Source organism: Palaemon carinicauda, chromosome 41 (genome assembly GCF_036898095.1).
Source record: "Palaemon carinicauda isolate YSFRI2023 chromosome 41, ASM3689809v2, whole genome shotgun sequence".
Lineage (NCBI taxonomy): Eukaryota > Metazoa > Arthropoda > Malacostraca > Decapoda > Palaemonidae > Palaemon > Palaemon carinicauda.
In genome coordinates this window covers 45,010,622-45,025,170 of record NC_090765.1, presented here as the reverse complement: position 1 = coordinate 45,025,170, position 14,549 = coordinate 45,010,622, and the positions used below count along the sequence as shown (strand labels likewise).

The 14,549-nt window shown below is 41.0% G+C and overlaps 1 protein-coding gene across 1 annotated transcript in view; it reads right to left on the bottom strand.

Moving 5' to 3' along the window:
- Ssrp (structure specific recognition protein) overlaps positions 1–13,872 on the bottom strand; it is a 42,417-nt gene extending 28,545 nt beyond the window's left edge. Inside the window, exons 1-3 of the mRNA XM_068364609.1 lie at positions 13,705–13,872; positions 5,814–5,999; positions 5,475–5,690 (exon numbers count right to left, since the gene is read on the bottom strand). Of these exons, the coding sequence (XP_068220710.1) occupies positions 5,475–5,690; positions 5,814–5,999; positions 13,705–13,767 (465 nt within the window). The 5' untranslated portion in view covers positions 13,768–13,872. The remainder of the gene's footprint in view (positions 1–5,474; positions 5,691–5,813; positions 6,000–13,704) is intronic.
- Positions 13,873–14,549: the final 677 nt, after the last annotated feature.

The window sequence follows — 14,549 nt, the reverse complement described above, 5'->3', positions numbered from 1 at the left end:
GGCGAATTTCTGAAGTACCCTGTTGACAATCTTGAACGGTGGGAATGCATACAGGTCGAGATGGGACCAATCCAGCAGAAAGGCATCCACGTGAACTGCTGCCGGGTCTGGAATCGGAGAACAATACAATGGGAGCCTCTTGGTCATCGAGGTAGCGAACAGATCTATGGTTGGCTGACCCCACAGGGACCAAAGTCTGCTGCAAACATTCTTGTGAAGGGTCCACTCTGTGGGGATGACCTGACCCTTCCGACTGAGGCGATCTGCCATGACATTCATATCGCCCTGAATGAACCTCGTTACCAGCGTGAGCCTTCGATCTTTTGACCAAATGAGGAGGTCCCTTGCGATCTCGAACAACTTCCTCGAATGAGTCCCCCCCTGCTTGGAGATGTAAGCCAAGGCTGTGGTGTTGTCGGAGTTCACCTCCACCACCTTGTTTAGCTGGAGGGACTTGAAGTTCATTAAGGCCAGATGAACCGCCAACAACTCCTTGCAATTGATGTGAAGTGTCCTTTGCTCCTGATTCCATGTTCCCGAGCATTCCTGTCCGTCCAATGTCGCACCCCAGCCCGAGTCTGATGCGTCCGAGAAGAGACGGTGGTCGGGGGTCTGAACAGCCAACGAAAGACCTTCCTTGAGAAGAATGCTGTTCTTCCACCACATTAGAGTAGACCTCATCTCTTCGGAAACAGGAATTGAGACCGTCTCTAGCGTCATGTCCTTGATCCAGTGAGCAGCCAGATGATACTGAAGGGGGCGGAGGTGGAGTCTCCCTAACTCGATGAACAGGGCCAGCGATGAAAGTGTCCCTGTTAGACTCATCCACTGCCTTACTGAGCATCGGTTCCTTCTCAGCATGCTCAGGATGCACTCTAGGGCTTGGTTGATCCTTGGGGCCGACGGAAAAGCCCGAAAAGCTCGACTCTGAATCTCCATACCCAGGTAAACAATGGTCTGGGATAGGACGAGCTGGGACTTCTCTAAATTGACCAGGAGGCCCAGTTCCTTGGTCAGATCCATAGTCCATCTGAGATTCTCCAGACAGCGACGACTTGTGGGAGCTCTTAAAAGCCAGTCTTCTAAATAGAGGGAGGCTCTGATGTCTGCCAAGTGAAGGAATTTCGCAATATTCCTCATCAGTCGCGTAAACACAAGAGGTGCCGTGCTTAGGCCAAAGCACAGGGCTTGGAACTGGTACACAACCTTTCCAAAGACGAATCTCAGGAAAGGTTGGGAGTCTGGATGGATGGGGACGTGAAAGTATGCGTCTTTCAGGTCTAACGAGACCATCCAGTCCTCCTGCCTGACCGCTGCTAGGACCGACTTCGTCGTCTCCATCGTGAACGTCTGCTTGGTGACAAAAGCATTGAGCGCACTGACGTCCAGCACCGGTCTCCAACCTCCTGTCTTCTTGGCTACCAGGAAGAGACGGTTGTAAAAGCCCGGGGATTGATGGTCCCGGACTATGACCACTGCCTCCTTTTGTAGCAAGAGCGACACCTCTTGTTGCAACGCTAGCCTCTTGTCCTTCTCCTTGTAGTTGGGAGAGAGGTTGATGGGAGATGTAGCTAGAGGGGGATTGCGGCAGAACGGAATTCTGTATCCCTCCCTCAGCCACTTCACAGACTGAGTGTCTGCACCTCTGCTCTCCCAAGCTTGCCAGAAGGTCTTGAGTCTGGCTCCTACAGCTGTCTGGAGAGGAAGGCAGTCAAAACTTGCCTCTAGTGGACTTGGAACCCTTCTTGGACTTGCCACGGTGACTGTCTGCACGGGTACCTCCTCTGCTGGAGGTTCTGCCACGAAAGGGCGGGATAAACCTGGAAGCAGGTGTATCAACTGCTAAGGGGCGGTAAGGTTTAGGCACGGAAGGTAAGGTCTTAGCCTTACGTGCAGAAGAAGCCATGAGGTCATGCGTATCCTTCTGGAGAAGAGAGGCAGCCATCCCCTTAATTAACTCCTCCGGAAACAGACACTTGGAAAGAGGAGCAAACAGCAACTCTGACCTCTGGCAAGGGGTGATACCAGCAGATAAGAAGGAGCACAGATGTTCTCTTTTCTTGAGGACCCCTGATACATAAGAAGCCGCAAGCTCGCCAGACCCATCCCGTATTGCCTTGTCCATGCTGGACATGATCAGCATGGCTGAGTCCTTGTCAGAAGGGGCAGTCTTCCTGCTTAAGGCTCCCAGACACCAATCGAGGAAGTTGAATATCTCGAAGGCACGAAAGACTCCCTTTAACATGTGATCAAGATCTGAAAAGGACCAGCAGATCTTCGAACGTCTCATAGCCGACCTGCGGGGAGAGTCAACCAGACTTGAGAAGTCAGCCTGGGCAGAGGCAGGAACCCCCAAGCCAGGTTCCTCTCCCGTGGCATACCAGACGCTCGACTTAGAAGCCAGCTTGGGAGGAGGAAACACAAAAGAGGTCCTTCCCAGTTGCTTCTTGGACTGCAACCAATCCCCCATAACCCTCAAAGCTCTCCTTGATGATCTGGCGAGAACAAGCTTGGTGAAGGCAGGCGCAGTAGACTGCATGCCCAGAGCAAACTCGGAGGGAGGAGAACGAGGGGTTGCAGACACAAAGTGTTCAGGGTACAACTCTCTGAACAAAGCAAGGACTTTGCGAAAGTCTAAGGAGGGTGGCGAAGACTTGTGTCCTTCAACATCAGAGTGAGGATCATCTAGATGAGCAGCTTCATCCTCAGAAACCTCCTCACCCGACAGTTGAGTTGTAGGAGGCAAAGGCAGAGCAGCAAGCTGAACGGCTGAATCCTGCAGAACGGGTGCATGCGTACCTGCGGATCCATCATCATGCCTCTGCTGGACAGACTGTGAGCTGGCAGCAACAAAAGTAGAGGGCCGGTGAGAGGGAGGGTCTGCGGTGGGCTGAGGAGCATGCGGTGTGGTATGCAGAGCATGCTGTAAGGCATGCGGCTCATGCTGCATGGGATGCGGCTCATGCTGCATGGTATGCGGCTCATGCTGCATGGGATGAGGCTCATGCTGCATGGTATGAGGCTCATGCTGCATGGAATGCGGCTCATGCTACATGGTATGCGGAGCATGCTGTAAGGTCTGCAGAGCATGCTGCATGGGCTGAGGAGAATGCCGCATAGTGCTGGAACCCGGCAACTCCCGATGCGGCAGCTCACGCATGTAAGCAGAAGGTGCAGCACGAACATGCGTCTGGCAGTGAGGACTGCGCAACGGTGGAGGAGCTCTCACAGGAGGAGGGGAGTTAACCTTCTCTGCATGATACTCCTGCATAAAAGCCGCAAGCTGAGACTGCATAGTCTGCAGCATGGACCACTTAGGGTCTACTGTGGTAGGAGCAGAGGCCTGTTGAGGGACCACTCTACCTCTCTTGGGAGGTGTGCAGTCATCAGATGACTGCGGCGAGTCCGAACTGACCCAGTGGCTACACCTGGGCCGTTGGACTAGCTCGGAAGGGACTTTACGCTTGAGCGGTCGTGAGACCTTAGTCCACCGTTTCCTCCTGGAAACCTCTTCCACAGACGAGGAATGTAAGGGCTCATTCGTCTGGGAGTGGAAGGGACGATCCTTAGCAGATACGTCCGCAACCACTGAGGATACATCTGTGCGCCGATCAAGGCCTGCCGAACCCTTTGGTCCTTCGACATTGCTTCTCCCCTGGGCTTGGGAGCTTGCAAGAGGTCCCGGACTGGGAGGACGACTGGCACGCACAGATGCATCCTCATGCGCAACACTGACACTGACACTATGCACAGCACTAGCACTAACACTTCCCACTGCACTCTTCGCTTTCAGCTCTCTGACATCTGCCAAGAGCTGATTGCGGTCACTAACCAACGACTCCACCTTATCACCGAGAGCCTGAATGGCACGCAACATATCAGCCATTGCAGGCTGAGCACTCGTAGCAGGTTCGGGGGTCACCACCACAGGGGAAGGAAAAGGTTGAGGGGCATGGGGAGAGGAAATATCCAAAGAGCGAGAAGAACTCCTCCTATCTCTCTCCTTCTCTAACCTACGAGTATATCTGAGGAATTCATTAAAATCGAATTCCAAAAGCCCAGCACATTCCCCACATCGATCTTCCAATTGACAGGATTTTCCCCTACAATTGGAACATACGGTGTGAGGATCAACAGAGGCCTTCGGAAGACGCCTATTACAAGTCCTAACACTACATCGCCTGTATTTAGGAACTTGGGAATGGTCAGACATCTTGAATTTTAGAAGTAGTCAAAGGGGGAATTCCAAAGTAAAGCAAAGATCGTTAACCAATGAATCAAATTAATACCAAAAGCTTGCTAAGCTAAGGCTAAAGCTTCCTGTACAGCGAAGGCTAAATTTCAGAGCAAATACTTCACCAAATCGTGAACAAAAGACTCCAAAATCAACAGCGTATCCATGTAGGTCTTGCCGGTGGCACGACAGAGGAAAAATTGAGGTCTTGTTGACAAGAAGTACTTGAGTACCTGACCACAGATGGCGCTGGTGAGTACACCCCCACCTGTATAGCGATCGCTGGCGTATCCTGACCGTAGATTTCTGTCGGGCAACGGAGTTGACAGCTACATGATCATCGGGTAAGATTAATATTGAAAAAACACAAGAATCAGTACAACTCGACCAATTCTAACAATGTTAAACTAATTACAAGCAGTTGACTGGGTCACTTCACAAAGCTTCCTATAGGAGACATATTGTATTGATACCGTGTTAACCGGTTCTGAAGGAGAAAGACGACAAAGAAATTGACTGATTTTTACTTATTTCAATATTTTGAAGCTCACACTTCTGAATTAATAGCTTATGGTTCAAAGATGATATTCATGGAAATAATTTCACGTATAATGAACATATATAAATGTGTATATATATATATATATATATATATATATATATATATATATATATATATATATATATATATATATATATATATATATATATATATATGTGTGTGTGTGTGTGTGGATCGAGAAAATAAAAGATGAACCACACAATAGTGATTGTTAAAGCCATATATGTGACTATGCCTCCTCTACACATTGTTGTAGCAGATTAGATAATATAAGTCATAGCTTTATCAATCAAAAATTTTACAAAAAGCATTAGGATTGGAACTTCATCAACCAATAGTTATTTTGAACAGAGCAGATATGTTCAATGACTGATGCGGCTAAGTAAAAAAAGAAATAGATTACATAAGGAGTGGGAGGTTCCCTCTCTCTCCAGACTGCCAAATCCAATAACCTTGTTAGCGAGTTCCAACTAGTTTCCTGCTAAAAACCGGACATGTCTCCTACATTTAATGACGAAAGTTTGTATCCCTGTAGGAAAATCTCCCTTTAAATTTATTCTTTAATGTTACCTACTAACAGTACAATACTGTAATAAATTGTAATTATCAGCAACAAAATGTATTACCAATATCTGAACCAACAATAAATATAATTAACTTCACTAAAGTATACAGTACCTGATGAAATTCCAAGGTAACCTCATTTTTGCCCGTTGTACAGCCAGAGACATGATTTAATGGGACCTCGAAAGCTGGAATGTTACTGACTTCAAAGGAAAGCGCTGCTCCATCAAACTTGGCGGCTCCAAAGTTCCAGCCTTTTACAGAGAACTCCTTGTCTGACATAACCTTACCGTAGTTGGTCTTTATGAACTTCTCCAATTTTGACTGCTCCTTTGGGTGTAAATCATTGGGGAAAAAAGTTACACATTTACTTATGTAAAAAAAATGTACATCAAATGAAATATGTATGAAGCAAAATTACATTTAAATTACAGTAGTTATTACAAAACTTACAGATTCCTTGAATCCTCCAAATCTATAGAGGTTCCCATTTTCTGTGAAGATTCGTAGCCCGTATCCTCCAGCTAATCTCTGCCAATTTATAACTTCTAATTCAGAAGAACCAAGTGATTCAACTTTTCCAGTCTTCACATTACGAAATGTTATACCCTGATCACTCAATTTTAAACGAACAGGGATCTGCAAATAAAATACAAATATCTTCCTTAAGATTTTTACAAAAAAAAAAAAAAAGCATATTATTGAAAATAAATTCAAATTTATCTTTAAAATGCATGAATCATAAATGTTAACATTCTAAGCCATCAAATCTATAATCCACAATCAAAACCTTATTTCCAAAATCACACTTCCCACTCACAACGTTCATCTAAATGAAGTGGTCAAGCCTCTTTAAAAAGATAAAAAATTGATGTGGCCAGTAAAGGTTGCTTCTCAAACACTTGAACAAAACAGAAGTATCAGTAAATGGTTTTGAATTACTTTATTCTTCTTCCCCACCATTATCCCTACATTAAAGGGTCGGTTGCCTGATTACTTAATTCTATATCTATAACCCTGGATAGGTACGGTCCTCGGACACCCCTTTAAGGGTATACTCGGACGCGAACGACCCCGACGCCAAAAAAAATTCTTGAAAAATCAGTTTTTGCAGTAACCTCCTTTTTTCTTTTGCCAAAAAAAACTTCAATGAATGCTTAAAACAACTGTAAAGATAAATACTACTCATCTGCAGAAAAACTATTTATTATAAATATTTTAAAAAATTAAGTAGAAAAAAAAAAGACCTGACATAAAAATTCATAAAAAAAAAGTTTATACATATATACACAAATCCTTTTAGGAATTGATTCTTGAATGTTTAGGACACATCTTGATGTATTTTGGATGAAGTCAGACCCATGGAGGTGAAGATCTGAAATGAGAAAAAAAGGGTAACTTTTTTTGGCCAAAAAAAATTGTCCAAATTTCATGAATTTTTTTGGGTACCCAAATGAAATAGGAAGTGGCTAATTTTTTTAGGGAATAAACATATGTTATCCTAAAATAGAAATATGTAAAAAAATCTTCATTATTTTGTAAATTACATTTATATCAGGGGCCATATCTAAAGGTAATTTTTTGAGTACTTGGAAATTTCGTGAAAAAATACATATATTTAATATATAATATGATATTTATGCAGGTAAAAATATACCAAAATATCACAAATTCTATAGGGAACAAGAATATATATAGATAGGGCAGCTTACGCTTCGGATATGTCCACAAAATGGCCGCCAACCACACTGACTCAGACTCCCTAATCTGCCACTTGAAATGTAGGAAGGGTATGTCAATTTCAAGGTGTTATTTACTAATCTAATTATTATTGGATATGCATAAAAATTGTATGGTGGGTTGCTGGATAATTGTCGATTATTTTACGACTATAAAATTAAAATTCTGACCCAAAAAAATTTTTTTGAAGGGAAATAAAATCGAAAAAAAAAATGTAAAACAATATTTTAGCTAAAAAAATTTGATGATATTCAATCAAAAAAAAAGTAAACAAAATTTTCCGACAAATAAACATCTAGAGGAATCATTACTCTGTGATAGTTCCTTAGTACGTAGTAATTTTGAAAGAATTGGGAAAAAAACGAAAAAATGGCAATCACCGGAAAATCGAACACATACCTATATATACGCCATATCTGGCTAAAAAAAATATAGGCATGGGTAGCCAGATCATCTAGAAACACTTTCCAACACTATAAAAATATAAGTTTTGCGACACTACTTGCCAATTCCTTACGGTAACATGACTAAGCAAAAAAATGCAAAACAAATAAAAAGGGGCACTCGTGGAAAAATGGCCATTCTAATATACGGCATTTCAGAAAAAAAAAATTTCAGCCACGTGCTAGGCAAACCATCAAGGCATATTTTCCGACAAATAAACATATAAATGAAATATTACTCTGTGATAGTTCCTTAGTACGTAGTAATTTTGAAAGAAATGGGAAAAAACGAAAAAATGGCAATCACAGGAAAATCGAACACATACTTATATATACGCCATATCTGGCTAAAAAAAAAATAGGCATGGGTAGCCAGATCATCTAGAAACACTTTCCAACACTATAAAAATATAAGTTTTGCGACACTACTTGCCAATTCCTTACGGTAACATGACTAAGCAAAAAAATGCAAAACAAATAAAAAGGGGCACTCGCGGCAAAATGCCCAACATTCTAATATACGGCATCTCAGATAAAAAAAAAAGACATGCACGTGTTAGCCCAACCATCAAGGCACACTTTCTAACACATAAACATGAAAAAAAATCAATAATATACGGCAATTCCTTACTACGTAGTAAATTTTTACAAATATTGAAAAAAAAACAGAAATTGGCAACCGCAGTTAAATACCCAATATACCAATAACTACGTCGTATCTGACAAAACAAAATCACGCATGGGTAGCCAGATCATCTAGACACATTTTCCAACATTAAAAAAGCAAAAGTTTTACGACACTATTTCGCAATATCTTACGGAAAAATGACTTGGCAAAAAAATTAAAAAAAATTAAAAAGGGACACTCGCGGTAAAATGCCCGACATTCTAATATACGACATCTCAGATAAAAAAAAAGACATGCACGTGTTAGCCCAACCATCAAGGCACACTTTCTAACACATAAACATGAAAAAAAAATGAATAATATACGGCAATTCCTTACTACGTAGTAATTTTTACATATATTGAAAAAAAAAAACAGAAATTGGTAACCGCAGTTAAATACCCAATATACCAATAACTACGTCGTATCTGACAAAAACAAAGTCATGCATGGGTAGCCAGATCATCTAGACACACTTTCCAACACTAAACAAGCAAAAGTTTTACGACACTATTTGGCAATATCTTACGGAAAAATGACTTGGCAAAAAAATGAAAAAAAATGAAAAAGGGGCACTCGCGGTAAAATGGTCCTCGTGGTGATGAACGACATTTTAACTAAAAAAAAAAACATGCACATGGTAGCCAAACAATCCACCAAGACTTTCCACAACTGATAACCTATACAAGTTGCACCATTCTACGACAATTTCATAATACGTAATAACTTTGATAATTATGCAAACTACCTCAGAAGGGTAAACTCGGACGCGAACGACCCCGACGCGTCTCAGAAATCGGGGAAGGAGTACAGCTACAGCAATGCACATCTGGACACTACTAGAGCGTGTAGGGGAGACACCTCCTGCAGGTCGATCACCCACAAATTCAGTCACAGGGGTGAGTCACGTGAGAAAAACCTGTTTTTTTTTTACGCTCGGGGTCGCAAACGACCCACCGTACCTATCCAGGGTTAATTTCAGTGCCAGTGAATGGAAACTCTAGGCACAGTATACGAAATAGATTATATGAATTATAACATAGGCTAATGTTGCACAATAGCCTGAGTTACATTATCTTGGCTTAAGGAACGAGTCAGCCCCATTAAAGTGTAAATTTTGCTTTACTTCAAATAACTGGCCCTTGCTGGCTATGAAATGATTGTTGTTAGTCAACCGTTCTCTGGCCTGAGCTCAGCAACAGTCCTTAGACTGCAGAAATAATGCATAATAGTTGGGTTTGCACATTTCTTTACTAGCTAGGAGGGCACCAGCATGCGACTGCTTCAAGTTATTAACCCTGCAGTACCCATAATCTATTTATTACGCCAGTAGGGGGATCCTGATGTACATCGCTTAAAACTCCTTCGGAAGTAACTCGAATTCTTCCTAACTATACTGACCAGAGTCCTCTACTCAGGTTTATATTTCTGTGGGAGCAATTGGAGATAAATTGTATTCATTGCAATATTTAACCAGAGTCACTCTCAGGTTGCATTTGACTGGGAATAAATGAGAGGACTAGTAGTAATACACTCATGGGAGAGCGACGTACCAGGCAGGTAAGAGGATGAGCAATCAATTGATCGCAAACACGAAAGGGGGTATGCGATCGATCACAAGCATTGACCTGAGCAGTAAAGGTTACAGCTTGTGATTATGCACCTGTGTCATGGCACTCTCAATAATGCAGAAACTGTAATATATGTACTATCGCTCTAATGAGAGGGCAAACTAGAGATGGAACTACTGCAAGAGCGAGCTAACCAAACAAAAACATGCTTGCATCGTGCTGTTAGTACAAAGGGTGCTTACATCATAGTCATTCCAAAGGGTGCTTACGCCGTGGTGTTGTTCCAAAGGGTGCTTACGTCATGATGGTATTCTAAAGGGTGGTTACTTTGTGGTATCAGTCCAAAGGTTGCTTACATTATGCTATCATTCCAAAGGATCTTACATTGGTGTCATTCACAAGGGTGCTTACGTCATGATATAATTCCAAAGAGTGCTTACGTCACGGTGTCGTTCCAAAGGGTGCTTTCTATAGTGAGCATGAGCGGTTTCATTCTAAACATGATTGTAGTCACCAACAGCCGAGGGGAAAGGCCAACAGCATATAAACTTTTTGTTTTTCTTCATCCTTGGTTGATGACTGGCCAATTGTCTTTCCCACAGGGAGAGAAATGGTAAGAATGACTTATATGAAACCTCTTATCAATTAGTCTCAACACCTAATTGTCCCCAAAGAAATGATAAGGCAACCCCATTTTGTTCAGTATAGAAGGTCAGCTGACTAAATACGATCCTGAGACGGAGGGAACTTTAAGGTAAAAAGTGCTTGTACAAAAGCTTGTCTATGCAGAAAGCTTCAAATAAAAGATTGCGTGTGAAGTTGAACCATGGTGTGCTCCAGATTTTTGGTCAAGATAATCTCTTCCACTCACTGTGCGACAGCTTCATTTGAAGAAAATGGCAAGTAGTTCCATTAGTGTTGTCATTTCTGTCTTCCAAAATTGGTGTGGCAGCAAGCCATCGGTGGTAAGAATATCCCCAGCATTATGATTATTATTTTTTCTTTTTTTTTGGGGGGGGGATATGCAAGGATATGGGATACTCGCTTGGCATCCTCTTTGCAAATTTTACATTGGGATAATTGAAGTGTATCCGAAAAGATCAGTAAACCATACATTATATATCGGATATATTGATGACCCTTGTAAAAGCTTCTACAAAACAAGACATCAAAGAGCTTCACCAAGCGTTTGAGAAATGTAGCTCATTAAAATTTACCATTGAATATTGTCTTGATAGCTGACCTCCCTCTCTCGATGTCCTGATCGAAAACAGCAAAGTCTACGAAACCAACTAACTTGGGATACTGCCTGCATGGCTAGAGTGAGTGATCTACTCGATATAAGATCACAACCATCAAGGCCTTCATCAAGAAGGTCTTCTCTTACTGCTCTTCATGGAGGAGCAAACATGAGGAGCAAGCAGATCAAGAGAAATTAAGAAAACTTTAGAGACATGGTATATCAACGAGCCACCCAATAATATAGAAAATCTGATGCGTAAATATCTACTACAAGGATAGAATGAACAAAAACTACCTCGAAGATAAACGTAAAATAAAAAATATTATTGAAGATGTCTCTGGTGCACATTACGGCACTAAAGTAAATTTTAGAATAGATAGTCGGCCAAGTTGAGGAACCTTGTCACAAAAAATAACCCTGCTCCTGTATCGGATGACCTCAAGAAAGTGAATGTGGTCTGCAAATACACACGCCCAGTCCAAGGATACTAAAGCTCCTGTACTGTATTAGTATGAAATATGATGTGCCTCTCCAAGAGGTTATCCTGCCATGGGATAAGTTTCTAATTACCTGTAACTGAGCCTCCCCAGGCTAACTCCTCAATTATAACTGGGTGTAGGCCTTCCATGGATTACCACCTATGGCCTCAGGCAAACTAGCCAATATGGAGCAACCATCTTTCATGTTCACCCATATAGACTGACAATGACATCTCAATGAGCAGAGTACCTTTGTGATTTTATTTGAAAATAATAACCGACATTCAAACTTTTGCAAGCGCAATATTACTGTGTTACATAAGTGACCTATCTTAATCCTGACAACCTGTACATATATCTCAAATTACTTTGTGCCTTTATATTTTTGTACATTTACAATTAAAGAAAAGACTATATAAAACTTGGCCTGATATCTTTCCTCTCAAAAAAAAAATACGAATATTTCCCATTTACTGGCAAACTGTAATACGGAATAAACGAATAGGATAGGGGCAATAGCGAAAGACCTATATAAAATTTATGCCACTGATTTTTTTTTAAACTCCTATCTTTTCGAGATGACATACAAAAAGCTGCCCTAAATCTACAGGAAATTAATAAAACTAGAGATATCTGCTGATGAATATTATCCAAAGAACATGATAGCCACACAAGTACTGCTCGTGTTGATTTTATTTTATGGCAATGCATCGAGAAAAAAATACATGCTAGCATTTCTCACTCTTGTTCTGATTTGCGAATACGGTAAAAATGCTGAAATCTGACTGCTTCGATTTTTCAAGATTATCCTAATGTGAATTTTAAATTAATCCGTCATAAGAATCCATAGTTAATTACAACAGCTTCTGCAGTGCAAACATGTGATATTTGCATATACAGTATTCTTATTTTGAAATCATCAGACACTTTAATAGAGGTTATGGACAAAATCCTGATTAAGTATATAGATTTCTTTGTGAACATACAGTTCTCCCTATAAGTGCAAAAGTCTCGTAAGTATGACTGACTTAGTTGTTTGGAAAGATGGTCATCAGCGGTACAGTATCATAAACCCCCGATATCAATTCTAAAAATATGCACACATGATGGTGTAATTACGTTGAGTATTATAAAGGAACTTTCCACATTCATACCAAGTTCCTGTTCCAATGTACGTATCAGAAAATATTGATCCGCAACTTCTTACTCTATTTAAGGCAAGTGTAGTGACTAACCAAAGTATGGATATAACTATTTTCTCGACTTAGAAATTGACGTCAGATTTAGAGAGGGAGGGAAACATTAGCAGGGGAACACCACCTTACAAGCCCCTCTAGTCAAGTAAACATGGTGCACCTAGCCCTTAAGTTAGTTAGGTTTGACAGTTAAACTTGTTCTACTCGTTCTGGGTATTGACACACGGAGCCTTTGTATAACAGCGGCCAGTTCCTCATACGTTGATTAAAAATGGGGTAAAGTTGTAATGTACGTTTATATATCGTTTCCCCAGTATGTTTTCCCCACCCAAAACCACGAGCTTCCACTGGGGGTCCCCCATTATCGTAGGATAGATACATATGTATATTTCTGAAACTATTCATTTGCGAAGGGAACGAGTGTCATTTTCGAAGAGCGTAATTTTTTCTTTAAGAAAATGTAGTTTTTTTCCTAGGTTACATTGCCCTGTAATACACTACAATAATACCAAAAATGTACCTTAACTAACCTGAACTTTCCTCCCTAACCTAGCCTACAAGCCATGTCCTTACCTACATACCTAACCGGGGACTAACACAACCCTGCGACCCCCTTACAATGCCGTATTCTAAGTTAATCAAAATACATACAGGTGGCCGCTATCATACATACAGCCCCCATCCTCGTATTAAAACTGTTTTTGAGGGAAGAATAATTCTCGCATATGTATCCCTAACGTAACAAAGGCCATGGGTATAATTTTACCACGATGGGGCCCATAATAATATTAGCGAGCTCGGCGATATTAGTAGAAGCAACACTTCACAAGATAGCCAAAATAATCGTCCGTGCGATAACACCTAACTGTATATACTAATAATTTCGGATCATCTCCGGATAAACTAACTAGAGACTTGTGGAGGACAAAATGGCAAGCTGTAAGGGGTAAATTTGTCCACAACAAACAGTTCCATAAAACATTAAAAAAGAACAGCTAAACTTACCAATGCACCTCGTGACTCAATAGTTGCATCTGAATATTCTAAAACATTTGATTCGTCCTTCATTTTCCCTTAATTTTAACGTTGAATCTGGAACGTACTAGACGAAGTGGTCCAGAGGCACAGCCGCCACTTTTCCCGGGATTCAGCCTCTGTTCTTCTTCTCATACCATTCACAAAGGAGATTGGGTCTCTTTGGCTACAGTGCTGAAGAAGATGCTACCGAACATTTATTTTTATGCCGAAAATTAGGACTGCTAATGAATGTAGACATACGTTTGGATACGCTGAAAAATCCTAGCAGGGATCTGGCTGCATTTATAGGTAGGACAATGCGTATGAAAGAAGAATTTAAGCAGTCCAAACTGACAACAATAGGTTGATAAAAGTGATGATAGCAAGGTGTTATCCTATCTAATTTCAAGGTAAGATGGGATAAAAGTAAAAATTGAGAATCTTATTAATATATTAATTTATTTAGGGCACAGGTAATATAAGCTTAATAACAATAATAGGAATAAGTTTTGAAGCTTTGCACCTATCTATAAAGTGATAGAGTGCCCGCAAACATATTTTGCGGAGTGAGCAAGACATTCTACTGTACTGTATATCTATGTGAGATTAAGCACATTACTTTGTACATCGTCAGACTGATGTTCGCAACACGTGTTTAACACGAGAAGAATGTCGAATACATTTACAACTGTTCACAGATTCAAAAATAAGCTGTAAGCTTAATGTTCTGTTCAAAAGAAAAATATCACCTTTAATGATATTTACAATAAAAATTCTTTATAGCTATAAGACATTCCCGGCCAGGAGTTATTAATTTTATGTTATAATCACAA